At 41.8% G+C, this 27,920-nt stretch overlaps 1 protein-coding gene across 1 annotated transcript in view; it reads right to left on the reverse strand.

Annotated features, from left to right (window-relative positions):
- The window catches only part of SCARF1 (scavenger receptor class F member 1), a 71,589-nt gene extending 54,935 nt beyond the window's left edge, over positions 1-16,654 (reverse strand). The window contains exons 1-2 of the mRNA XM_077480558.1: positions 16,408-16,654; positions 1,214-1,275 (exon numbers count right to left, since the gene is read on the reverse strand). Coding sequence (XP_077336684.1) covers positions 1,214-1,275; positions 16,408-16,514 — 169 coding nt within the window. The 5' untranslated portion in view covers positions 16,515-16,654. The remainder of the gene's footprint in view (positions 1-1,213; positions 1,276-16,407) is intronic.
- Positions 16,655-27,920: the final 11,266 nt, after the last annotated feature.

Here is a 27,920-nt window from a genome sequence, read left to right on the forward strand (position 1 = left end):
AAGGCAGTGTCAACATCTATACCTCCTCCAATCAAAGAACTCTTTGCATTAATGAAGAAAAATGCAAGGTATTCTGTAAATGGCTCCTGCCGAGTGAGCAACCCCCTGTATTTACTATGCAACAAGAAAGGGCCTGGGTACAGGACCATAAGACAGCTGCAATCACTGTAGTAGCAGTAACTACTACAGTTATTCCCTGCTTACACGGCGGTCCCATAGGTACATAGATGGACCAATATAGCTATGCAAGAAAATCTATGCCTGGAATTCAGCTGCACATAACTTACAAGTTAACATATATTTGGCCAGTTTGTCCTCCCCCATTCCCATGTAGTCTTTATGAAGCTACCGTAAGTGAGTTTCACTTTCTCACTTCTACTGCTGCATCACATCTCATGTACACTGTAGCAGAATAGACAAGAGGATAAAACTAGGAACTTTGTAGTTAAAAGTGGTAGTAAAAAAAAAAATCTAACCTAGGCACATATACTGTATCTGTAGTGTTTACTTATCTCTCTCCAAAGCTGTAAGTGCTCTGTCTTTCTGCTGCTTCGTTCCTCAGTTATCAGCATGACAACTTCTGACAAGCTCTCTGGCACATTAGATAAAAGCAGCTAAAAATTAAGTATTCACACTGCAACTCGTCATGTTCCTTTGTTCCTATGCCTTGGGGGGGGGGGTTGGCGCTCTTTCTCCAATCTGCTCTCACACAGTGTAAACCCAGGCTCCACACCCACTGCTGGAAGAGGAAGAACGATTTGTAACACGATCTGCACTTTCTAAAGAGTGTAGAAAGCTGATATGCATGTAAAACTTATGTAGGGAGATTTGTTTCACCTCCATGTATCATCTGAGGCTGTTCACTTCACTGGGTATAGGAGAGGGTTTTACCACCTTCCTAAGAGAAGATAGCAAATAATTCAGCTTGATCACATCCTTCTGGTTTTGGATGGATTTTTCTTTTATGAAGACATCACCTTTATGATGACAATTGCATTAGCTTTAGATCTGCTGGTATTACTAAAACTCACATCCCACTGAACTATACAGTATATTACTAGTTCATATCAACATACTTTGTTCTGAAAGAGAACACCGAGATTGACTGGAGAGTGCACAGTGGCCCAGAACAATTTGTTTCTTGTCATCATTGCTAGTGGCATCCTATCTTCTCAGATTATTCTGCTCACTTTTTAAGATTTGCATTACTTACCAGCTGTACACACTCGCCCTTCCTGTTTCCAGCCGGGGCAGCACACTAAGGCCTTGGTGACACTAAGGGAAGGGAGAAGCAGGAAATAGATTAATTCCAGGATGTCATCAAAACAAAATGGTGAAACTAAAGTCCAGTCAAAGGAAAAGAAAGATGCTCTATTAAACACTATTATAAGCATCTTTCTATATGCCTTCACTTCCCTTTTCTCAGAAGTCCTGTGCTCACATAGATGCCACATACAGAACACTGCACGCTGTGACCAGACTAGGAATTTTAAAAAATAGTTTTGCACTGAGACAAGTATACAAGATGCCATTGCTGACCTTCTTCTGATAATGCTAGTTACATGGCCGTCGTTCTGATGCAACGCATTCTAAGTAACGCGGCATAGAGTAAGTAACTATGCAAAAACATAGGTCAGAGCTATTACTCTACATACATGGTTAAAGTTTGTGACTCTTCAAAGTACTGGAGCAACGGGATCAGCATTACAGCCAGAGCAAATAGCTTTTTGAGACGGTTAACAAGGGCAGCTTTCGTTATTATGGAGGCATTCATAAATCAGGCTGAACCAGGCAGGAATATAATCAAGTCTTATTAAATCAATCTCTTCTCCTGTCTTTGTGCCCCCCAGACACATAGACAATGAAAATGCTAGACTTGATAAAATAACCTAATACAATTGATGAAATCAACCATTCCACAAGTCTGTGTAATGCTCCTGAATAAGTTCCCACTTTAAGGCTGGGTTCACACTGTTGCGAATTGGATGTGGGTTTCACTGCATCCAATTTGCATAGCAGGGGATTGTGACCGGCTCTCTATGGAGTCAGTTCACATATCTCCGGTGCAATTTGTACAGGAGTCCTGTGCGTCTTTTGGTCTGTTTCAGGTCTGAATTCAGCCAAAAATTTGGGCTGAACTCGAACCTGAAACGGGTGAATGGGGATGCACCAGACCCCTGCTGTGAGTCGCTCCGTGCTCCAATCTGAACCCAGCCTTAAGCTGAACTATAGGCAAAAAAGGGCTCAGGTACACACAGACTAGGTTGACCGCCAGCCATGGGAAAATGCAAAAAACAAGGTCGGTGGTCAAAACGCTCCTATCTTGAACATGATTCTTCTGCGTTCAGGAGAGGGAAGTTAAGGGAGGTTGAACCTCCCCTAACTGCAGCAGCTTCTAAACTCATGTAAAAGCCTATGTGTACACGGATACATAGGCTTTTATAGAGCTGTGTTTAGGAGCTTTAGCATAAAAAAATGCCAAAAGCTCCTAAACTCAAGTTTATAATCTCTAGTGTACATAAGCCCTAAAGAAGGGTCATAACACCTGTCAGTTTATTTTTTGCCATCTGTGTCCCATTGGGGAGATTTCATTTCCTGTCCTGGACAGAACAGGAAGCGAGAAGAAATTCCTGCAAATTAAGGGAATCTCTTGGGGCTCCCCAGGTTACCAGTACTAGTGTTCCCATTGGAAGATTTCCCCTCTACTACTTTTCTGGGGACAACCCAAAATTTGTGATTTCCTTTTAATTTCACTTTCATTTATAATGGTAAACAGGACAAATAGAGAGGATTAGGGATAAGTCAAAAATTTGTTCCAACACGTGAACACTGTTAAAGTCTATGGGACACGAACATGAATAATCAAAAGTGCTCATTTTAAAGGCTTATATGCAAGTTATTTTCATAAAAAGTGTTTGAGGACCTGGATCCTGCCCCAGGAGAAATGTATCAATGCAAAAAAAAGTTTTAAATGTTTTTTCCGGAGCAGTGATTTTAATGCTTAAAGTGAAACAATAAAAGTGAAATATTCCTTTAAATTTCATACCTGGGAGTGTCTATAGTATGTCTGTAAAGTGGCACATGTTTCCCGTGTTTACAACAGTCCCTGCACAAAATTAAATTTCTAAAGGAAAAAAAGTAATTTAAAACTACTCGCGGCTATAATGAATTGTCAGTCCCAGAAATGCAGATAAAATAAGTCATTGAAAAAAAGTCATGGGATCCCCCCAGTCCATTACCAGTCCCTTTGGGTCTGGTATGAATATTAAGGGGAAACACGAACCAAAATTTAAAAAAAAAATGCGTTGGGGTCCTCCCAAACTCCATACCAGGCCCTTCAGGTCTGGTATGGATTTTAAGGGGAACCCTGCGCCAAAATGTAAAAAAAATGGCATGGGGGTCCCCCTAAAAACCCATACCAGACCCTTATCCAAGCATGCAACTTGGCAGGCTGCAGGAAAAGAGGGGGGGAACAATAGACTTACGTAAACGGGTGACCCTGCACCCCTCTGAGGCCCGGGAAAGCCATAGGGAAGTCCCTGTGCATCAGAGGGGATAGGGTCACCCGGGAACGTCACATGCAGCCCTGCCCTCAGTTATAAAAGAACTGTCAAAGCGAAGATGCATCATACGGCGGGAGCTTCCCATGGAGGCAGGTCATTGCGGGTTTTCTTTCTTTTTCAGTCCGTCAGGGGAGCAAGAGAAGAAGAAAGAAGACGACTTTGTGGGACATTTTTATTTTTTTGTAAGCCGTGCCTTGTAATTTTTACCATTTTGACACTTTTTTGTGAAATGTTTGGGGTACTTTTGTACCCGTTACCATTTAACATGGGGGGGAGGCCGGGATCTGGGAGTTCCCTTGTTAAAGGGGGCTTCCAGATTCCGATAAGCCCCCCACCCACAGACCCCCACAACCACCGGGGCAAGGGTTGCGGGGTTGAGGCCCTTATCCCCATCAACATGGGGACAAGGTGCTTTGGGGGACTACCCAAAGGCAACCTCCCCATGTTGAGGGCATGTGGCCTGGTATGGTTCAGGAGGGGGGCCACTCTCTTGTCCCCCGCTCTTTTCCTGCGGCCTGCCAGGTTGCGTGCTCGGATAAGGGTCTGGTATGGATTTTGAGGGGGACCCCACGCCATTTAAAAAAAAAAAATTGGCACAGGGTTCCCCTTAATATACATACTAGACCTAAAGGGCCTGGTTTGGGGGGCCCCCATGTATTTTTTTTTGGTTTGGGGTTCCCCTTAATATTCATATCAGACCCACAGGGACTGGTAATGGACTGGGGGAATCCGATGCTGTTTTTTCAATGACTTCTTTTATCTGTATTGCCGGGACTGACAAACACGAGTAGTTTTAAAAGATTTTTTTTCCTATAGAAATGTAATTTTGTGCAGGGACTGTTCAAAACACGGGAAACATGTGCCACTTTACAGGCATACTATAGACACCCCCAGGTACAAAATTTAAATTTCACTTTTATTGTTTCACTTTAAGCATTATTAAAATCCCAAAAAAAACAATTGTTTTTAAAACTTTTTTTTGCATTGAAACATTTGTGTTTGGGGACCTGGGCAGGACCCAGGTCCTCAAACACTTTTTATGACAATACCATGCATATAAGCCTTTAAAATTAGCACTTTTAGTTTCCCCAATAGACTTTTAAAGGGTGTTCCGCAGCTTTCGAATTTGCCACGAACACCCCAAATCTTTCTTTCGACTCGAACATCAGGCTCATCCCTAGAGAGGATGAATCTCCCTAACAGGCGTTCAGAGAGCAATAAAACCTGACAGGTGTTCTAATTCATCTTTGTCAGAGGACCTTTGCCTTCCTGTGTCTCTTCCAACCCATATAGTTACTGCTTGCTAGACTCGGACTGTGTATGCAGGAGAATATCATTAAAGCAGAGCTTCATCCCCCCCACCAAAAAATTAAAAGTCAGCATATACTGTAGTGGCTGACTTTTACTATGAGGACACTTACCTGTCCAGGCATCCTGCGGTGTCCTCTCCCAAGCCGATTCTTGAATCGGCTCTCGGGTGCTGATGCTGCTATCTTGGGTAATGGAAACCGGCAGTGAAGCCTTGTGGCTTCACAGCTGGTTTCCTACTGCATATGTGTGAATCGCGCTGTGCTTTCTCAATGGGCTGGCTGCCACGAGAACCAGACTTCTGGTTGGGTTTGTCTCGGCAAACTCAGCAGGAAGTGGTAGCGGGTACCTGTCAAAACCAGGTACCCGCTCCCCCCCCCCCACAAGGTGCCAAATGTGGCACTGGAGGGGGGGAGGACACATACAAGCGGAGCTTCCCCATTTGGGTGGAGCTCCACTTTAAGCTTGCTTTTATGGATACACCTGCAAGTAATGGAAACAGACTCTTGAATTCCAGTTTTTTTTGCTTGTGACAGTTTCTTCCAGCTCATTTACTCATTTAAATTGCTAACTCTCTGGTTTACATTTTAAAAAAATGTTTTGTATGCAACCTATTAGGTTGGGCTCTTTGGCCCTCACCTCCATTACACCCAAAATAAATATTTGGTAAAATATTACTGATCTGCTTTTGAAATTGCTTGTTGCCTGACTGTCTCTGGCTCCAATACATTCAGAATCACACACCAACATGAATGAAACAAACCAACATGAAGTCAGATTGAAGGTAGAACTCTTACTGACCCCGATGGCTCTTTGGGGTATTCAGCATGAAGCTGATTATCAGTGTTTATATTTCCTCTGTGTTTTCCTGTTTAAGGCAGTCTGATACTTTTACAGATAATAATCCAATTAAATAAGTATGTCCTGAGCCAGTTCCTGAAAATTATATCTGAGTTGATTGTCTGTTAAACAACTGTTAACTCATCTGACCCCTGCTTCTGTCACAGAAAGAACAGCTATCTCTACAATGTACTATAACTTTATGAGACGGCATAAAACTGGAGTACTGAAAATGACCTAAATAGGATTATTATGATCATCATTTTTTTGTTCCTATTTACCTCTTTCTATTTATCTTCTACATTATTTTTGAAGTACACTATGTATATGACTTAAAAGATTAAAGACACCTGAACACACTTCTGAGCTTTTTGGAAGTTCTATTCTAAAACTATGACAATAATACAGGGTGGGGGTCAACAACCTGTAGATGACAGGTTATTGGTAGATCGCAGTCTGGGTTTGCTGACCCGCAATCCCAGAGCATCAAACAATGCAATGCAGAGGGACTACTTGTAAAGTTGGAGCTGTAGTAGAGAGCAAGAGTCGCATAAGCCGATGCCTCCTCTTTAAGTGCTGGCTCCTGTCCTATGTGGAGTGATACCAACTGCACTTCACCTCTTATCCTGGATAGTGGTTTCCAGAGTGGTGCCAGCCGCAGGAGAGAAGAGATCTTCAGGTCAGTGTAAAGCAATACAATGGGCATAATAATATAGGGCTGCTTTCACACTGATGGTTAACCCCACACCTCTGGATGCAGTGCAGTGTACCTGCTGCTTTCCTGCGGGTTTGCTGTGCTTAGCCATAGACTTCTATTATGTTCTGTGGGTGTGCTGCACTTTCTGAAAGCAGGAATTTTGATGGGCTTTCAGAAAGTGCACCACACCTGCAGGATATAATAGAAGTCTAAAGGGAAAAGCACAGCTAATCCAGGAAAGTTGCAGGTGCACTGCACTCAGAACAGTAAGGGTCCATTTACATTTTCAGTTTGGAGGGGGGGTGGTAAAACCCCATAGTTAAGGCATGTTCACCCCTGCCCCAACCACTTTGAAGAAGGCTGTCATGGCCAAAACATGTTAGCTATTTTGTGCCGCTTTTAATGTAACCTAATAAAGAATTTGGTACTTGTAAAGTCCCGTTTTGCCAGATAATTTTTTCTATGGATAGATGCCTTGGGAACACACACTCCAGCCATAAGCACCAGCCCTCAGAAATCTATGTGTTAACAGACCAGTTGAGCTTAGGTAAAGTTTCTTCAGTTCATCCCAAACACAATCCCTGGCCAGGGGTGTACACATGTCGCAGCCGCAGCAGGAGTTATATGCCCTGTTGGTTGTTAGATGTAGCACCCTCCAAGCATGACCCATTTAAGTGAATAAGGCCACTCTGCAAGAGCCCTGCAACCTTGTACAGTACAACAAACAAGGGATTAAAGCAGGCAGTGTTTTGTTTCTTTCTCACCACCTGCTTTAACTCCTTGGGCCCCGCAGAAGCATGCAGTTGCGGGGTGCTTGTAGAGTGGCCCCCATTAACTTGAATGGGTCGCGTTTGGCAGGCAGTAGCACCCACCAAAAGCAAAAGGGGGCTTAAGTCCTGCTGTGGTATGTGTACACCTTTGACTGCTGCCTCAGCAGCTAAGAGGGGTGGGGATGGGGGGGGGGGGGAATCGGTAAAACCGTGACTCAACCGCAAGGTGAGTGCTAAGGGTGCCGCTGTCGAATACAACTAAGGGCTTATTCACAAGTACAGCCGACACTGCTGCTCCTTTAAAAAGTGATCCAAGTGTGTTTGGCAGGAGGAAAGGAGGCAATATGTTGGCTCTTAATCACCCGATTTAAACCCATGATTGCTGTGCAATGCACATGATTGTGACATGTTAGTATGGCAGTAAGAGGTTTAAATCAGGTGTGAGGAGGCCACACTGTGCCCAGTGATCTTTGACTTCTCCCATATTGTTCAGGTACTCTTTAAAGCAAAGTTCCGGCCACAGAATTTTTTTTCCTTTCACGCATCCAATTATAATGCATTAGTAAACAGCTTGCTTATAGTTGTGATCTATGATTTGCTACAGCTAATCACATGGTAGAGGTAGCCAGGTGCCATGTGATTGCTGTGGGCCAATCACAGATCACAACAATAATGCCCCATACACGATTGGAATTTAAATGATCGGATTTCGCTGTCGGAAAATTTTAGATTCTGCTCTCAAACTTTGTGTGTCAGAAATTCAGACGGAAAAAGTCAGATCGAGCCCACACACGATCTGATTTTCCGACAACATGGTCCGATCGCACATTTTCCTTCGGAAAGTCTGACAGTGTGTATAGGGCATAAGAAAGCAGTTCAAGAATGGAAAGCTTTTTATGACAGGTTGTTTATATTGTTATCATGTGATCGCAATGACTATTCATAGCAATCACATGATACCCGGTTAGTGTTAATAGTAATTAGCTGTGTCCCCTGGACACAGCGATCAGAAGAGGAGAGTGCTGCGCGCTCCTAACCTGGAAGAGGCACAATCACTGTTGCAGGGTGGCAAGTGGTTAAAATGTATGCCAAGGTGCATAAAAATGCATGTCATCACACGCCAATGAAAGGCAATTTACATCCATTTTTTGTTATTGCATGTTTATGTATGAAAACGGATGGGTGGCATTGGTGGGCACTGATGGGTGGTACTGAAGGGCATAGGTGGCACTGATAGCTGGCAGTGATGGGCACTGATGGGTGGCAGTGATGGGCACCGATCGGCACTGGTAGGTGACACTGACAGGCAGCACTGCTAATTGGCACTAATTGGGGGCATTGATTTGTGACACCAATGGTGGGCATTGATAGGTGGCACTTGTGGGCACTGATTGCTAGCACTTACTACTGTGGGCACTAATTGGGGGCACTGTGGGCACTGATTTTTGGCACTGGCAGGTGCCACTGGCAGGCGGTACTTGTGGGCACATATGAGGCAGCTTGGCCTTTTCTTCTTTGGGACCGATGTCCCTGCAAACAGAAACCAGCGATCACTCTGTCAGCGTGAGAAGAAAATAGAAATGATTACCGATCTTCTGTTTACATCACGTGAACAACTGTCATTGGCTGACGATCATGTGGTAAGGGGCCAGGATTGGTCCCTTACTCGGATCTGTGATCACCCCAGTCTCATTGACTTTGGTGATCACAGTGCGCTCCCCCTTCAGGGGGGCGTGGCCAGCTTGACAGCCTCCCGGCAAAGCAGATCCGCGCTGTAGCTGTCATTCGGCTATAGCGTGGATCTGAACAAGTTAAAGAGAAATAGTAATGTACTAGCTGTAACTAGAGATGTAAAATTTTCAGAAATGTTTAAGTCATGGGGAAAAATAAAATAAAGATTCCCTGTTTTGTTCTGAAAAAAAATTATATTTTTGGAAGAATTGAAAAATAATTCAGTGTGGGGTAGTTTTACAAATTGAAAGTCATTTTGTCACACTGGGAAAGTGAAATGCAATGTATAAAAAAGCATTATGCTCAAATAAAAGTTCAGCTTATTCAGTAAATAAAGTAAATTGCTTTTTAAATATTTTTTTATTACAAATGGAATAACAAGGATTGTTTATGTTAAGAACATTTCACCTATACATGAGAACAGACAACCACCCAATTCCCTCATAATAATGTAAAACCTTCCTGCCAATATGCATTTCCAGTTCTTGATAATGCTGACCCAGAAGTATATGTTGTTCTTGCAGGTGCTTGATCATTTTCTCCTGATTTTTAGGTGTAATTTTATCTATAAATAAAGGGGTTGTGTATTTTTGGGAGGGTGTGGTTTGTAACACTTCCTTACTGTGAAGATGCTGGTGAAGAAACACTTTGTGATGATCCAGAAGCAGCAGAAAGAGTGTTTTTGGATCAAGAACTCTGAAGGGAAAAGCTGATCGCACTTTCATTATGACCCTCATCATATAATACCAAAAATGATTTTTTTTGTGTCTTTAGGGCACTTCTGGCATGCAAGGATGTGTTTTGTCATCCTTGTAGCATTTGGAAAATAATATTTCTTCTCACAATATCATCAGGCATCACTGATTTACTAACAGACGTATCAGACCGGATGTCACACCACTTCTTCAAACTCAATCTATCCTAAACCAAGCTCATAATATTTCCTCCCCCCACGTGCCTCTTCCCCTGACTTCTCTGTCAAGATCAAAAGGCACATCTATCAGTCCGTCCCCACATGCCAGGGTACTAGTGGTAACCCTGGACTCAGAACTGTCCTTTCAGGCTCACATCCAATCCCTGTCCAAAATATGCTACCTCAACCTCGGCAATGTCTCCAGAATACGTCCCTTTTTAACCAATGATACCACAACGCTTCTAATTCATTCCCTGGTCACCTCTCGCCTCGGCTAATGCAACTCCCTCCTCATTGGCTTACCTTTACATAGACTATCCCCCCTTCAGTCCATAATGAATGCTGCTGCCAGACTCATCCACCTTCCTAACCATTCAGTGTCTATTACCCCTCTCTGCCAATCCCTCCACTGGCTTACGCTCACCCAACAAATAAAATTCAAAGTACTAACAACAACTTACAAAGCCATCCACAACTCTGCTCCCAGCTACATCACTAGCCTAGTCTCAAAATATCATCCAAATATCCTCCTCCCATGCTCACCTCCAGGACTTCTCCCAAACTTCTCCCACCCTATGCAGCTCCCTACCCCAATTTGTCCAAATATCTCCTAATCTATCCATCTTTAGACAATCCCTGAAAACCATTCTCTTTAAAGAAGCCTATCCTGCTTCTAACTAATACACTGTTTTTACTTTCTCCATCAGCTCATCGGCTCACCCCCCCCACAGTTATTACTTTTTGTATCACTATGTATTAGATTGTGAGCTCTAATGAGCAGGGCCCTCTGATTCCTCTTGTATCAAATTGTATTTTAACTGTAATGTCTGCCGTCATTTTGTAAAGTGCTAATCAAACTGTTGGCGCTATATAATTCCTGTATAATAATCTAAAGACATGCTGGTAAGTTAATCGGATCCTGTCTAAATGGGACCTAGTATGTATGAATGTGTTAGGGACCTTAGGTTGTAAGCTCCTTGAGGGCAGGGACTGATGTGAATGTTCAATGTACATGTAAAGCGCTGTGTAAATTGATGGCGCTATATAAGCACCTGAAATAAAATAAATAATAATAATTTGCAAATTGCAGCTTTGCTCTCAGCAGAAATTGCACTGTGGAAATGTTTCCAAACTCTAGCTGTTGGTCTCACCTTTTTACTGAAAGGGGGGAAAGAAGAAACAATTTACTGACCAGACTATAGGGAAAAATTATGCTGTGATGTTGGAGAACATTAATAGGAATCATTTAAAGGTTAATTACGATAAACACATTTTTCAGACAACCGTACCCTCGTACCTGTCAATAAAGGCATGAGAGGACAGAAACTATCATCTACTGTATCCGAACAATCACCGAACTGTAGGTGGTAAAAAAATGGAGCTAACAAGAAAACTAATCTGGAGCCTTTCCCTTGCAGCGCCCCCTAGTGGCAGAAATGCATATTTATTTTGTTTGAGAACTGAAAGTACGGTGTTAATTGAAATGCATTCCAGGATTTGCTTGCAATAAGTTAAGACTTTATATGTTATATAGTTTGCTATCATGTCAAAGACATATTACTGATCCCTGCAAAGGAACATGTTTTATATTTTTTTCTATTTGTCGTAAAAAAACAAAAAAAAGCTTTGGAAAAATGCCTTGTTTTTTTTCAAATTTTTCAGGTTTTTTCCAGGCCTTTCCATCTTTAGCTGTAACCCATTACAACAATTTTAACATCTCCTTATTTCAGATAAGCACACATAGTTCATTAATACTTTATGTAATAAAATGAATCCATGACATGGTAAAAATGTCTACCTACATGCTGTGTAATTCCAATTATAACAGTCTAATAAAGGGCTGGAGTTCACTGTTACATTCAGGTATGGTGTGGTGAATGCTTCTTTTAGGAATTACTCCAGCTCAGGAAAAATCCTACACCTTGATTGGGTGAGGTTACAAAGACTTAAAAAACAGAGGTCATTCAAAGGAGATATTGTGGTGTGGACTGCAGGAAGGCAAATGTGTTGAGTGATCAGAAAACTGTTGGAGATTGATGGTAGTGAGTAGTTGTAGTACCCCAAATAGAGAAGTACTATGGGAGCTGAGATTATGCCACCAAGCTACAGTGTACCAAACCAATAAGAAGCCTGGAGCAGTTGATTTTCCGCCTGAATATGCCTGTTCCTCCTGTGTATTCCACAGTAGCAAAGGCATGCAACAACAACCAAGAAATTAGGCAAGGATAGACTGAAATATTTTGCAGTTAGCTATGTAACTTCACCTGTGAGTTTCTTTGAGATCACTGGTCGTGGTAATTTTAGTACAGTTTTTCTTTTTTTTTACTAATGTAGGAGGTGCTCATATTTCAGGTGGGCTGGCAAAGTCTTTTCCTGAATGCATAACAATGGAGACTACTGATTACCGATACATTTGCAATGCGATTCAAGCCCATACAAAATGAATGGGCTCAAATCACTGCAAAGAACCGCATGCAATTTGAACAATTCCTGTCCACATCGCAAGTGCTTTCCCACACCGCTCCTGGGTGGACCCAGGCTGAAGTTACTATGACATGCCTGGGATCACACAGGAGCAGTGAGGTAAACCGTAAATGATTGGGACAGGAATCGCACGCATTTCTGTTGAAATCGCATGCAATTCTTAGCAGTTTCATTTAAACCCATTGATTTTTTATGGCCTCAAATTGCACCAAAAAAGGTATCGGTTTCAGGTAGCGGAGCATTTGCACAAGTAGGAGTACTTGTGCAAATGCTTTGTATCGGCACCGATACTGAACATAATGGAAACATTTATGCTCAGCCTTAAAAAATAGATATGATTTTGACACCCAGATGCACACGTTTAACAACTATTATAGGATCTGAATTTTTTTTTTTTTAGACACTTTTTATCTCTATAGTCATCTTATGTTTATGCTATACCATACATAAATAAGTATACAGTAACTACAAGTATTATTTGATTGGATGGGGACAAGTTTGGCTGTAGACCTCCCACACATCTGTAAACTATTCCCCACATACTAATGAAAGCACATGCCAGTCTGCAATAAATTAACCTTTGCTCACCATGTTTAAAGTTTTGTGCAACATTCCATCTGTAGCTAAAATCTCTGCCCCCTTTGACCTTTACCATTGTTTTATGCAGCATTGACTTATTAAAACAGAAAGTACATGTCATTACTGTCAACATACATTTAAAGGCTTTAAGTATAATTTTACAATAGTTGGTATAGCTGCGCAAACAATTTCATTATACTACTGGTAGCCAACTGTGTATCCAGAATCAATGACTCATACCACCAACGCAAACTAAAATTACAGAACCATTTCTTTTCGGGTTACGTAGAGCTGTTGGCTTTTTTTTTGGCAATTTTACGGTATAGAAAACGAGGCTTTCTAGGGTTTGGGGACTATGAAAATGTTTTATTGAGCTAATAGGAAGAAAAAAGCTCTCCAATAAACCGCTGTAAAGTGCTCACCTTACCTTCCAAGTCCACACAAAATGCTCTTTCAGAGTTACCTGGGTATTCCTGAAACCTGAGTACTCTATTGTGCAAATATCAACCACAGCTTCTGTGGTCACTCTTTAGCCCATCTTCTCCAGTCCTCTGCACCTTCCTGTTGGTCAGCCATGATGGACATCAGTGATGATGTCCATCATAGCCGGTGGCCTACAAAAAGGTGTAGAGGGAAGGTGGAGGTGAGCCAGGAATTCACAATGACAGCTGAGTTTGATATTTGGTATTCTTTGCCCAAGCCCCATCTCCAGCTGGACACTCAACATAATTATCTTGTCACTTGAGGCAGGGAAGGGAGTGTGTGCTTCTGCACAGGAAACATTACAGTTTGCCTGCAACCAGTTATTCCTGCAACAAGGAATATTGTGCACAGCTTACGACATCTGATTTTCAATTCTCAACTTTTAGACTTATTGCCCTTCTACAAACTTTCAAAAGACCCTTAACTTGGCCAATGTCCATTTACTTTGCATGATAAAAGTCAAGCTCTTCCTCTGGTTTAAGACTGCTTTTCATTTCATTTATCTGTTTATTATCTAGAAATAATACATTTTTGCTCTGGTTGCTCCCAGCACCAAGCTTGGGTACAACCAGTCTGACGGATTTGCTTCCGATTATCACCAGTGGCTGCTATAGCCACTAGCAATAATCACTGTCTTCTCTGCATTGACCCAGATGGATTGCTGTAGCAATCAGACTGGAAGTGGGAGCAGGTACCTCCCCCTACTCCTCAGAAAAGAGCCAATTAAAGGGGGAGGGGGGACGCAAAAAAGCAGAACTTCCCCTTTTGGGTGAAGTTCAGTTTTAAACCTGCTCCCAACCCCATTTGAAGCCCCATACTAACTGCCCTGTAAAAGAAAGCTGTGTATACTTATCTAACCTAAGGGTGCTCTGCAGTGGCGGCCTGTCCATACAGGGCGCAGGGGCATCGCCCCCCTAATCCATGTGCCCAGCTCCTAATCTACATGCAGGACGCTGGACAAATGGATTCCAATGGGGATTTTATTTTTTTTAGAACCCAGAGGCTCTAATTGGAAAAAGGGGGGGGGGGGCTCGGGGCAGAGCTGAATTTCAATCTGTCTGTATCCCCGTTAACACTACCCTCTCCAGACATCGCTGCTGTCCAAGGGTGACTCCATTGCTCCTCCATAGATACAGGAGTCACCCTAAGACAGGAAGTGTGTTAATAGGTTAAAAAAAAAAAGTCTCAAAAAAAATAAAAATATGCAGCCACCCACCACATTTAAGGATTGGTAAGCTGCAATATATTACACTTTTGTTTTTTGGTTTCAATATCTTGTATAAATATTTTACAAGAGGTGCATCATTTCAAAATATACTTCTTATGATTAGCACCTTTCACTTTATACCTAAAGGCAAAACGTCTTTTAGTTTTATAACGAGGGGAGGCAAATTAGAACACCTGTTCAATTTTTTTGCAGTGTCCCCATTAGCGAGTTTTACCCTCCCTATTTGTCCTGGTAACCGTTATCACCGAAAGTGAAACTGAAATAAAATCCAATTCGGGATGTCACCAAAATAGTATTAGAAGGGAAATCTTCCAATAGTGACACTAGTTCTTGTGGCCCTATTGACAACCAAGGTTTTCCTTCATTTTTTGGGATTTCTCTTACTTCCTGCTTTGACTTTGGGACAGGAAGTAAAGTGATATCTTTCTAACGTGACACAGATGGCAAAAAGGAACTGACAGGGGTTATAACCCTACCTATCCAAAAAATTTTTTAAAAAGTTTCGCTATTAGTCGTACTTTAACCATTTGCCGCCCGCCCACGTCAACTGATAGAGGGACGGTGCGACTCTTGTTCTGGGTGGATGTTATATGACGGCATACCCGAATGGCCTCTACCGCATGCCCCCAGAGGCGCGCAAAGGGCAGCGCTTGCAGCCGCACTGTGTTGCTGACGTGGCTCTTTAACCATGTGACCGCCTGTGTCCAATCACAGCCAGTCACATGTATATGCAGAAGTGCCGGTAATTGTCTCTCATCGCCTCACAATGACAGTGTGAGTGGCAAGGAGAGCCAATCAATGGCATCTCCTCGCAGGGGACAGCAAGAGATGTAATCAAGACACTGATCAGTGCCCTGATTACAGTAAAGCACCAGAAGTGCCAGCAATCAGTGTCCACCAGTACCAGCAATCAGTGCCCATTAGTGATGCCAGTCAGTGCTGCCCATCAATAAAGCCCATCAATGCCCATCAGTGCAGCCTATCAGCCTATCAGTGCCCACCAGTACAGCCTCATCAGCACACATCAGTGAAGGAGAAAAATTACTTTTACTAATTTACTAATACTAATTTACAAAATTTACCGACAGAAACGAAGAAAAAAAAAAAATTTCCCCGAATTTCCAGTCTTTTTTTTTTGCAAAATATGGTCTGTGCAGGAAGGGGGTGAAAGTGCCCTGTATTGAGGTAGTTAAACAATAATAATAATAGTTTTCTTGTTCTATCATTCAAATGACAAAAGAAGATACTTAAATACGGTCAAGAGAAGCTTACATATTTCACAATGGCTCTTGAAATAACCAGACATAATAACAATAATACATGGCAATTATATAAAGATAATGAGCACAGACAATGTCTGGATCTGAAACATACAACAGCCCCATTTTGATAGTCTATACACTCCTTAAAATCTTCAAGTATGTTGCTTCATATCTTTCAAGTCCTTAGATTTTTTTTTTTTTTCATCCAGATTATAAATAAAGATTCAAGATACATGCCTACATAAGGCCAAGAGAAGTTTGTGCATGTCATAATGACTCTTGTAATAACTAGAAAAAGTACTGACAATTATACTTTGCAATTACAGTAATGAGTGCGGATGAAGTCTACTTCTGAAACATATAACGGCAGCATTTAATTATACTAAACACTCTGCAATGCTCAGTTATTCCACATATGAAAAACCAAAGACTGTGCAAAGTATCTGTTTTCCCGGAAATGCAGATTTAGCTGGAGTTTTATTTTCCTAGAATGAAGCACCAGTTCAGGAACATACATTAAGTGGAGGCCACGTAGTAATCAATGCTTACCCATCAGATATACAGACATTTTTCCCACTGGGATCCAGATTCTGAGAGTTCAATCCAGGTAGCCAAGTCCACAATAATACCATCAGCTTTGTGATGTGAATGAGCATGGTCCCTGTTCATGTAAAGCCAACTCAAGATCCTAGACAGCATTGGGATAGAGAAGGCAGAGGTTGTGCTGGAACTCTTGAACCATATTTGGAGCAGAGTTGTCTCTTCCGTACACTGTCCCACACTGAATACCCTGGGATCAAGTTCCTTCTTCATATTTTTCCTGAGGAAGTATAGGAGGGGATGCAGAATTCCTGCCATTGAATCCCAACAGTGGGAGGGGGATCAATGACACACAGGATCTGAAGTGCAGTAAAGACCTAAATGCCAGTACACAACAACATGAATAAATTCTAAGGTGATGATAAGTTTTTTGTGCATGTATTGTGATATAGTTGTGTAAGATGCATTTCCTTTCTAAGGTATTCCGTTTTACAGATGTTAAAAAAGATTTGAATTATACTTATATAAGTACACAGCAATTCAAAAAATAGTTTGCATGGGGTTTGACATATTTCATGTTGGTATCCCCCTATTTAAATGCTATGTCCACTCGGAAACAATATCATTTTTGAGGAACTTATGCTGGAGAATTAAAGTATACGTAAAGCTAAAACTTGGTATTTTTTAGTTTAGGATATAGTATGGAAACATGAATATCCCTGCCAAGTTTTACAGTTACCTGTGTCTCAATTGGAAGATTTTCCTTTTGCCTCCTGTTCTGTAGATAAAACAGTATTGCCCTCTCAGATATTTGTGCCCAGAAAACATGTCCTCTTAAAATGATTAAAATCCACCTCCTGTTCCAGGGACAACTCAAAATCTTGAATATTCACCTACTTTATGGTAAGAACTGTGCACTGCATCATGCCAAGTTGTCTTGTGCCCCCCCTCCCCTCCCCCATACCTGGAACTCCAGGCATTTTGTGATGACAGGAGAGCAAGGTAGAGGTGAGTATACTGTATATGGGAGACAAATTCTCCTTAACCACTTGCTTACTGGGCACTTAAACCCCCCTCAGTCTCAGACCAATTTTCAGCTTTCAGCGCTGATGCACTTTGAATGACAATTGTGCGGGCATACAACACTGTACCCAAATGAAATTTTTATAATTTTTTTCCCATAAATGGAGCTTTCTTTTGGTGGTATTTAATCACAGCTGGGAGTTTTATTTTTTGCTAAACAAACAAAAAAAGATGCAAAAAAAAAAAAATCATGTTTAATAGTTTGTTATAAAATTTTGCAAACAGGTCATTTTTCTCCTTCATTGAAGTGCGCTGATGAGGCGGCACTGATAGGCTGCACTGGTGGGCACTGATGGGCTGCATTGGTGGGCACTGATAGGCTGCACTGGTGGGCACTGATAGGCATAGTTAAGGCGGCACTAATAGGCACAGATAAGGTGGCACCGATGGGCACAGATAAGGCGGCACTGATGGGCAAAGATGGGCACAGATAAGATGGCACGGATGGGTGGCACAGATGGGTGGCACGGATGGGTGGCACGGATGGGCACTGATAGGTACCACTGATAGATGGGACTGATGGGCACTAATAGGTGGCACTGATAGGTGGCACTGCTGGGCACTGATGGGCGGCACTGCTGGGCACTGATGGGCACTGGTAGATGACACTGATGGGCACGGATATGTGGCACTGGGGTGCAGAACCTTTGTTGAGGCAGATTGTGGGCACTGCTGGGTGGCACTGTGGGCACTGCTGGGTGGCACTGCTGGGTGGCACTGTGGGCACTGCTGGGTGGCACTGTGGGCACTGCTGGGTGGCACTATGGGCACTGCTGGGTGGCACTGACGGGGGGCACTAATTTTTTATCATGTATAGTTATGAGGGGGCAGGTGGGCACTGGCAGGGGTCAGGTGGGCACTGGCAGGGCTGGCCATGATCGGGACTGATGTCCCGATCACGGCCGCCGGTGATCGGCTTTTTTTTTTCTCCTCAGGAATAATAGCCGATTACCGGCTCCGTTATATCACATGATCAGCTGTCATTGGCTGACAGCTGATCACGTGATAAGGGGTCGGGATCGGGTCCCTCAGGGGGCGCGCAGGCCGCTCGTGCACGGGACTACGTCAATAGACGTAGTCCCGGCAAAGGAGATCCGCGCTGTAGCCGTCACTCACCTGCAGACCCTGTGTTTACATGTAAATAACCGTCATTCATATGTAAATAGCAGGGACAATACTGAATAAATAGCTGCGGCTGGCGGCATTGATATGTAAATAGAGGCGGCATTCCTATGTATATCATGCTCCCCTGCTGTGAGGAGGTAATGTGCTGTAACCTCTAGCAACTAATCAGTGAGCCGTAATGTGTGCTGTAATCTCTAGCAACTAGTCAGTAAGCAGTAATGATATTCTGTAACTGCTGGCAACCAATCGCAATTGCTGCCTGATCTGATATGGAAAACTGATTTTAAGTCAAGCTGCTATTTATTGTATGTCTCAGGGTAGGTGGAGAGGAAAATTGCATGGGGGGGGGGGCAAGAAAAATTTTGCCCAGGGTCCAATCTATATTAAAGACGGCCCTGCCAGTGTTGATACTCATGATGAGTGTTGGGCCCCTAGTTTGTAGGCACCTTTTATTAGTGTTAGGTGTTAATTACATCTATTATGCTTGACTGAGGGGTAAGAGTGCTGAGGAGCTTCTTTGTTTATTACACTGATAAATGTATCTGCCGAAGAATACAAGAGCATGAAAAGTTGGACAGGAACATATAAAAAATGTTGTCTATAGTAAGGAGTTATGGAAGAGAAATCTCACTGTTGGGTTTCCCAAAACAAGAAGCAAGGGGTTGACTCAGCCCACCAGGCTCTCCTAATATCCAAAATATCAAAGGTGCAGAGCATACATAATTAAGAACTGTAAATACAGCATACCTATCAAAAACAAGGGTATACAATATTGTGCGATACTATGCAGTGCTGGCCAGCAGACCCAGAGAGAGAGCCCAGGAGGACACACGACACTAAGCTAAGGAATCATAATCGATAGCTAGGTCTCGTCCCATCATGTCCAAAATATTTGCAAAAAATTCAAAGCAGATAACTGCCTTACAGTCCCAAAGAAAAAGCAGCATGCCCCTCCACAAAATAGAGAAAGGAAAGGTAAGGGGGAAGGCTGCCCTATTGATGGCTAATTAGTTCTGAGCAGTATGAGTATTCCAGAGCAGCCAGATTTCATTATATTTATCAAGCATATTATCTAGCCGCCAGCTTGATCTCATTGATTCTAGCATAAAATTCCTAGAACGTAGGCGGAGCAGGACATTTCCAATCTATAGCTATGAGGCAATCACTCACAGTCAGTATACAGTGCCTTGAAAAAGTATTCACACCCCTTGAAATTTTCTACATTTTGTCATGTTAAAACCAAAAATGTGAATGTATTTTATTGAGATTTTATGTGTTAGATCAACACAAAGTGACACATAGTTGTGAAGTGTAAGGAAAATGATAAACCGGTTTCAACATTTTTTACAAATAAATATGTGAAAAGAACCACATTTTTGCCCATTCTTCTTTGCAAAATAGCTCAAGCTCTGTCAGAGTGGATGGAGAGTGTCTGAACTGCAATTTTCAAATCTTGCCACAGATTCTCAATCGGATTTAGGTCTGTACTTTGACTGGGCCATTCTAACACAGGAATATGCTTTGATCTAAACCATTCCATTTTAGCTCTGACTGTATGTTTAGGGTCATTGTCCTGCTGGAAGGGGAACCTCCGCCCCAGTCTCAAGTCTTTTGCAGACTTTAACATGTTTTCTTCTAAGATTGTCCTGTATTTGGCTCCATCCATCTTCCCATCAACTCTGACCAGCTTCCCTGTCCCTGCTAAAGAAAAGCATTCCCACAACATGATGCTACCACCACCATGTTTCACAGTGTGGATGGTGTGTTTAGGGTGATGTGTAGTGTTAGTTTTCCACCACACATAAATAAAAAATAAAATTTTGGTCTCATCTGACCAGAGCGCCTTCTTCCACATGTTTGCTGTGTCCCCCACATGGCTTCGCGCTAATTGCAAACAGGATTTATTATGGCTTTCTTTCAACAATAGCTTTCTTCTTGCCACTCCCCCAGAGTTACCATAGGCCTCTTGGCTGCTTCTCTGATTAATGCTTTGCTTGCCCGACCTGTCAGTTTAGGTGGACGGCCACATCTTGGTAGGTTTGTAGTTGTGCCATACTCTTTCCATTTTCAGATGATGGATTGACCAGAACCCGGTGAGATGTTCAAAGCTTGGGATATTTTTTTATAACCTAACCCTGCTTTAAACATCTCCACAACTTTATCCCTGGCCTGTCTGGAGTGTTCCTTGGCCTTCATGATGCTGTTTGTTTACTAAGGTTCTCCAACAAACCTCCAAGGGCTTCACCGAACAGCTGTATTTATACTGAGATTAAATTACACACAGGTGGACTCTATTTATGAATTAAGTCGACTTCTGAAGGCAATTGGTGCCACTGGATTTTAGTTAGGGGTATCAGAGTAAAGGGGGCTGAATACAAATGCATGCCACACTTTTCATATTTATTTGTAAAAAAAATTGAAAACCATCTATTTTCCTTCCACTTCACAATTATGTGCCACTTTGTTTTGGTCTATCACATGAAATCTCTACAAAATACATTTACATTTCAGGTTGTAACATGACAAAATGTAGGAAATTTCAAGGCGTATGAATAATTTTTCAAGGCACTGTATGTGTCAGTTTTCTATGGTGTTTAGGGACTTCCTTCAGAGGGAGACCTAAGAGGTGAATGATGGGATCCAATGGATATAGTAGATTCCAGCAATCATGACAGCAAGGCCTTTAAGTCATACCAATAGGAAAATATAGCAGGGTATGTCCAGAATATATGATATAGGGTACCTGTATTTTTATTGCACCTTTAACATAAATGGCTCACTGATAAATATACAGTGAAGAGAACATTGCGTGTGTAGAACCAACTTAAACATTTTTTATGTGTTTTTGTCATCATATACGGTATATGGGACCAAACAATGCTCCATACTGCAAGATGTAGGTCTTGTCTGAGAATGTTCTACTTCTTATGGATTTAAGAAGAAGAAGAAAAAAAAAACACTGCTTCAGATATGTTCAAAAAAAAGGGTAGGTTTTCCAAATATAAGATTTACCATCAATGTAGAATTTGTCAATATACATGCCTTCCATCTGGCTTTTATCTGCGGCACTAAAACAAGGCGCAACCTTATGTTTGATATTTGTGAGGGAATTAAGACATGTTGATACCTACTGTTTAAGGAAGACTCTACTGTGCATCACATTGCTTCTGTGGGGGCCTTTTTGGTCCTTTGGCCCAACTCACTATAACATGTCTGGTTATACTTTCTACAAAATTTGAAAATATTTTATAAGCTTTTGATTAAATAAATATTAATGGGGAGCTTTCAGTGAAAACAAAAATAACTGGAGGGAACAAATCATGTACTGTATTCCTGTATTCCTGAGGAAAAAATGGTTTAGTCAAGCCCTGTCTATCTGCTCTGTCTAATGTGATTTCAGCCAACCAATTGCACAAAGTAATATATGAAATAAAGTAAATAGCCATATCATATAAAAAAAAAAATAGACTCAGATGCTGCCAACAAATAATATTCATGAAGATATACAGTACAATAGCGATATCTCAAATCATGGAGTAATTCTGAAGGACTTTCCCTTTTACAAATTAAAACCACATCCACCAAAAAATACAGTGGAATAGAGTACAAATCGTGTGTATGGAAATTATATCACTGGTGCTTGATCATAAATAAGATCACTTTTACCCATGGAACATCGCGCTCACCTTCACTGGATGACCTCTAAGGCCCCTTTCACACATGCGGACGATATGTCCGTATTTCATCCATCCGTTTGCGGATGAAATACGGGCATACATTCATCCCTATGGGATAGCGGGTGTCTGCGGATGAACATCCGCAGACACCTGATTTCGTCCGCCTCCGCTACTGTCCGATTCTGCAGACAGAGGAAAATCCTATTTTTCTATCCGTCTGCAGAGCGGATCGGATGAACACGGACAGACGGTCCGTGCGCATCCGATCCCCATAGAGGAGAGCGGAGATCTGACAGGGCGGTCCCCGCACAGTGTGACAATGGAGCGATCCCCGCTGAGCGAGCGGATCATCACGGGGCGGATCATTACTGATCCGCCCGTGTGAAAGGGGCCTTAAAGTCTGATCAGGTTCTCTCGCTCTAGGCAAATTTCCTCAAAAGGATCAGCACACACAACAAAAAAAGGGAATCAATGAGAAAAAAAAATACTGAAGAAAGGACAAGAGCTACAGAAGATATAAGAAAAAAGTGTATTAGACAGAGGCTATTTAGTGTGTATAATGAGAAAGAAGGGAACTCATTTCTCTAAAAAACGACAGAAGAGCTTGTTGAAAAAAGTAAAGATATGTCTTTTGATGTCACACTCTAGAATACCAATCTCTGAGGCAAATAGGTTTGAGTGGATACACCAAAGGATCTCTTTCTCTTTCTCTCTCTCTAATACAGGCTTTCTCAACCTTTTAACCCCAAAAATAATTAGGAACCCTTACTAAAACCAATTCATCAGGGCTCAATAGGAACAATGCTTATATTGGTGGTCAATAGGAAGAATGTCCCCCTTAAAGCGGAGGTCCACCCTAAAGTGGACCTTCCGCTCATCGGAACCCTCCCCCCCTCCGTCGCCACAATTGGCACCTTTCAGGGGGGAGGGGGTGCAGGTACCTGTACAGTACAGGTATCTGCACCCACTTCCTGGATAGCTCTCTGCGGAAAGGAGCGTAGATTACGCCCCTTTCCGAAAGTCCCCCCGCTGCCTGCTGGGAAACATACAGATCCCAGAGGCAGCGGGTCCATCCTTATTGCGCAGCGCGACTCGCGCATGCGCAGTAGGGAACCGGGAAATGAAGCCGAAAGGCTCCACTTCCTGATTCCCATACCCAAGATGGCGGCAGCAGCACCCGAAAGACGATCGAGAGATCGGCTTCGGGTGCCGACATCGCGGGCGCGCTGGACAGGCAAGTGTCACTATTTTAAAAGTGAGCAGCTGCAGTATTTGTAGCTGCTGGCTTTTAAAAAAAAAAAACGCGGAGTCCCGGCGGACTCCCGCTTTAAAGTGGTGCTCAGCTAAATGTCACCCTTAAAGCCAGCTAAAAAGATATTTAGCATCATGTTCTGTAAGCATCATCAAATAGGTGGTTCATCAGCCACAGCTCAAGGAACCCCTAGCATCCTGGAGGAACCCCAGGAGAATGGCTTCTCTAATATATATATTAGACAACATTATTACAACATTTCATATTCCTGATGTGTGTCTATTGTACCATGTACCTATGTTAAAAAGTATCCTGTTCTGTTTTTGTTTCTTCCTTCCTGTGAAATCCCTGGTGATCCTGCCAGTCCCCCTGCTTTCCAATTTCAAGCTAACCATGCTAGGCATGAGAGCACATCCATCCCATTATGGTCAGTTTTCTGGCTGTGCTGTGAGCATATCCTGCCTGTCCTTCAATGATCTGACTTGTGCTGACATGCACGCCTGCACATCCATTCACTGGGAAGATCAGTGTGCTGCTGTATTTCCACCCCAGCTCTCTGAGCCTCTTATGTACCCGAGAACTGAGATCAAGTGATCACTTATAAAAAAAAAACAAGAAAAAATAAAAACGTATATATCATTTTCTTTATATCTATATAGAAATGTTTTGCCATTCATTTTTATTTCAAACTGAATGGTTTATTTTACAAGGCAAGGGTTCACATATGCTATAATAACAATAAATATTATTATCCAGAAGATGTGTCGATGTGGGCAAAGCACATCAATGCCATACTCAATTTTTACACTATAAGGTGTATGTCAAACAGAACTAGAAAGGACATCCTACAGTGTGGTAAAAAAAAAAAAAAAGGAGGCACCCGTCCGCCTCCAGGGAACCCACTTTTGTGCAGTTTTATTTTGGTGACATAGTCCCTTTAAGATAGCCATGGTACTTCTGATATTTCCTCCACACAGGGTTTTGTTATCCTGTATACTGCCAGCTAATAATGCAATTGTACAAAGACCAGTGAAATGTGAGAGTTCTTGTCAGTAACCTCATTCACGATTGACTAGCTACAAAGATGAATATTCATTCCAATAGGTATAAGCCTCTTCATCCCACAAACCAACACAAGCACACATTATTTGCCACTGTGGTACACTCATTGTTTATTGATGATGAAAGAACAAGAGTTCCAAGTCATTGCTGAAATTGGGACCTCTGTTTACTGGGCCCAGAATCAAGGGATCTCTGAGCAAATGGGAAAAAGGTGGCATTTAATGGTTAATGCTAGTTCAAAATATTAATATCCCTGACAGGACTTATTTAAAGTAATAACAATGCAGTGGTTGAGGAGTCAAGGATCACTGCCAGTTGCACCTTCTAATTCATTAGGGTACTGCCCTAGGCATTCATCAACATTACTCAGGCATGGATTAGTGGAATGGCTCACTGTAGTCAGCAAAATGTTTTAAAATTGTGTCACTCCATTTTTAAAAATAAGGTCTATAAATGAATACTTTATGAAAATCTGATTTTCTCGTCATACTTACCTGTAAAATCATTTTCTTGGAGTACATCACAGGACACAGAGCAACCATAATAATGACTGTATGGGTTATACGCCACCTACTGGTGAATGGACACTGGCAGATAGTCAAACAGGAAGTCCTCCCCATATAACCCCTCCTACATAGGAAGGACCTCAGATTTTTACCAAAGCAATGAATATCCAAAAAAAGATGGGAGGGACCTGTACCAAGCCCTCCTGGGCTAATTTGGCTAACATTATTATCAGTGTTACCCCCTTCTGGATTATTCGCAAAACATGTGGCAGAAATAAAAACAGAGGGAAAGTGTAAAATAAGGGAGAACTGGTCCTTAAGGCGCTACCAGTGCATCTACCCCTATTGCCAGTGGGACCCTCGCACCGGACGTAACCTGTCCCAACTTGTTGCAGAACTGAGGTCCTTTCTGTGTAGGAGGGGTTATATAGGGGAGGACTTAGTGTTGGAGTATCTGCCAGTGTTCATTCACCAGTAGGTGGCGTATAATCCATATAGTTATTATTATGGGAAAGAAGGAAATACCTGTGTCAGACACAAGAACACGCGTCTCCGTCCGGCGAGGAGGAGGAGACATGTGTTACTATGTCTGACGCTCTACTTGCTTACCCCGGATCCCCCTGGATAAAGGCCCTGGCTGGGCATTTAGCCGCAAGCTTTTGTTGCTTGCCTTCTGGTAAGCGTGAAATCTTTACGGTGTACAGCACTTATTGGTGAAGGAAGACTGCACATTTATCCCCTATATTAGTTTCCATAATTGTTCATATCACAAATTAGAGACTTTTTGGACCTTACTTTCACATTTTGTGATCCTTCTTTGATTTGCACATTTACTCAAATTTTGTCACTACACGTTTTTAATCTCTTTATCAATTTTGTGCGATTAATTTTTGGTCACATTTATGCAATTATATCACATTTTTTATGCACCGGTTGTTCACTGGTGGGTTCATTGTTAGCGAAACTATTACTTTTCCTATAGTTATTATTATGGTTGCTCTGTGTTCCATGATTTACGATAAATATTGTTAATATAGTATGTAGTATGAACTTGCCTCATACTCTGAATGGGTAAACAATGAAGGAAATTTCATTATATGTAGTTCAGTACCTGTTCTATGGACTGTAATTCAATTAAAGCAGTATAAATATTTTATACTAAAGTTATATGTCATATATGTGGTCACATTCAGGCACTGATGTTGGATGAGAAGTCCTGGCTCGCAGTCTCTGCTTGAATTCATCCCAAAAGTGTTCTATCGGGTTGAGATCAGGACTGTGCAGGCCAGTCAAGTTCCTCCACCCCAAATTCGCTCATCCTTGTCTTTATTGACCTTGCTTTGTGCACTGGTGCGCAGTCATGTTGGAACAGGAAGGGCCATCCTCAAACTGTTCCCACAAAGTTGGGAGCATGAAATTGTCCAGAATGTCTTGGTATTCTGACGCTTAAGATTTCCCTTCACAGGAGCTAAGGGGCCAAGTCCAACCCCTGAAAAACAACCCCACACCATAATCCCCCCCACCAACCAGTTTTTCTAACTAATGCTAGAAAAATGGCAGCTGGAGAGTGATTTGTGGCTATGGGCAACGCAGACACTTTTGTCTTATAGTTCAAAAACATGTATTAGCTCCTGAGTATAATGCTTCCCACTACAAGGTTCCAGGAATGATTAGCTATTTGGGCATTTAGGCTGAATAAGCCAATGTGTCCTTGTCAGGAGCTGACGAATGGCTGCTAGTAAATTTATGAATTTGTGTTATGTGGCCTGAAGATAGGAGAGATAAGAATACAATGGGACATTTAAATCCTGAGTACAAGGCAAGGTCATTGACAGATTCATGTACTACAATCTGAGACCAGAGAGATGCTCGTTAATCTTATGCAGGCTAATTGGTTAAAAGCCAGTTTATTACCTGTATTGCTTATATAGGAATGTGGCACTCTATGATAACAAAACCAGTTATTCTATATATATATATATATATATAATATATGTGAAACGACTGAGAGGATACAAGATATTTTATCTTGTTTATAACACTGCCCATTCTAAGTGCCTAGGATGGTTTTATAATTTTCCAACTAAATTAGAGTTTAAAATGATATATCAATAATGAAAAAAACTTTTGAATTCAGTATAGATGTAATTTTCTTAGTTTGTATCAAATCACAAACCGGGTTAAAGGATAAATGAAATAAAAATGTACGTTTGGTAACCTAACTGAGTGTTTGAAGCATACAGAAATCCAATAGAATGGTCAATAGCTCTCAAGAACAAGTTAAATTTTTCTTTGTAACCATAGGGTAGGGCAGGGTGAAAGGTTAGGTGTGCTTTGGCATCTTTATCTTGGGTGGCAGGAGACTATTGACAATAAGGGGAAACATGAAACAAGGATGTAAGTACAAGAATGTAAGAACAAGCATTCTGTTAAATAAATATGGCACCCCCAAGAATACAAATTATGCAGACAAACAATTCAAAGACCACATGGACCAGATCCATGTACTTATTGTACTTTTCAAAAATCCATAATTTGTTTAATGTATCATAACTGCAATAAATAGTACTTTTGTATCTGCCTGGAGTTCAATGGATAAGAATAATGTGGGCACCCACCTTTTTTATTTGTATTTCTTGTAAAAAAAATAATAATAACTAAAGTATGCTAAAGAATGACAATTTGTTAAGTGTTATTATTGGAGCTCTGTCAACATCATCACGACAAAATGATCAGCTTGCTTCTAAGTAATCCAAAGAACAGACACAGGATAGCTCCAAGTCCCATCAAACCCCTGCACTTCCCTCATTCCTATTA

The sequence above is a fragment of the Lithobates pipiens genome, unplaced genomic scaffold (genome assembly GCF_037356315.1).
Source record: "Lithobates pipiens isolate NorthernLeopardFrog02 unplaced genomic scaffold, aLitPip1_a1.2 Scaffold_16, whole genome shotgun sequence".
NCBI classification, from domain to species: domain Eukaryota; kingdom Metazoa; phylum Chordata; class Amphibia; order Anura; family Ranidae; genus Lithobates; species Lithobates pipiens.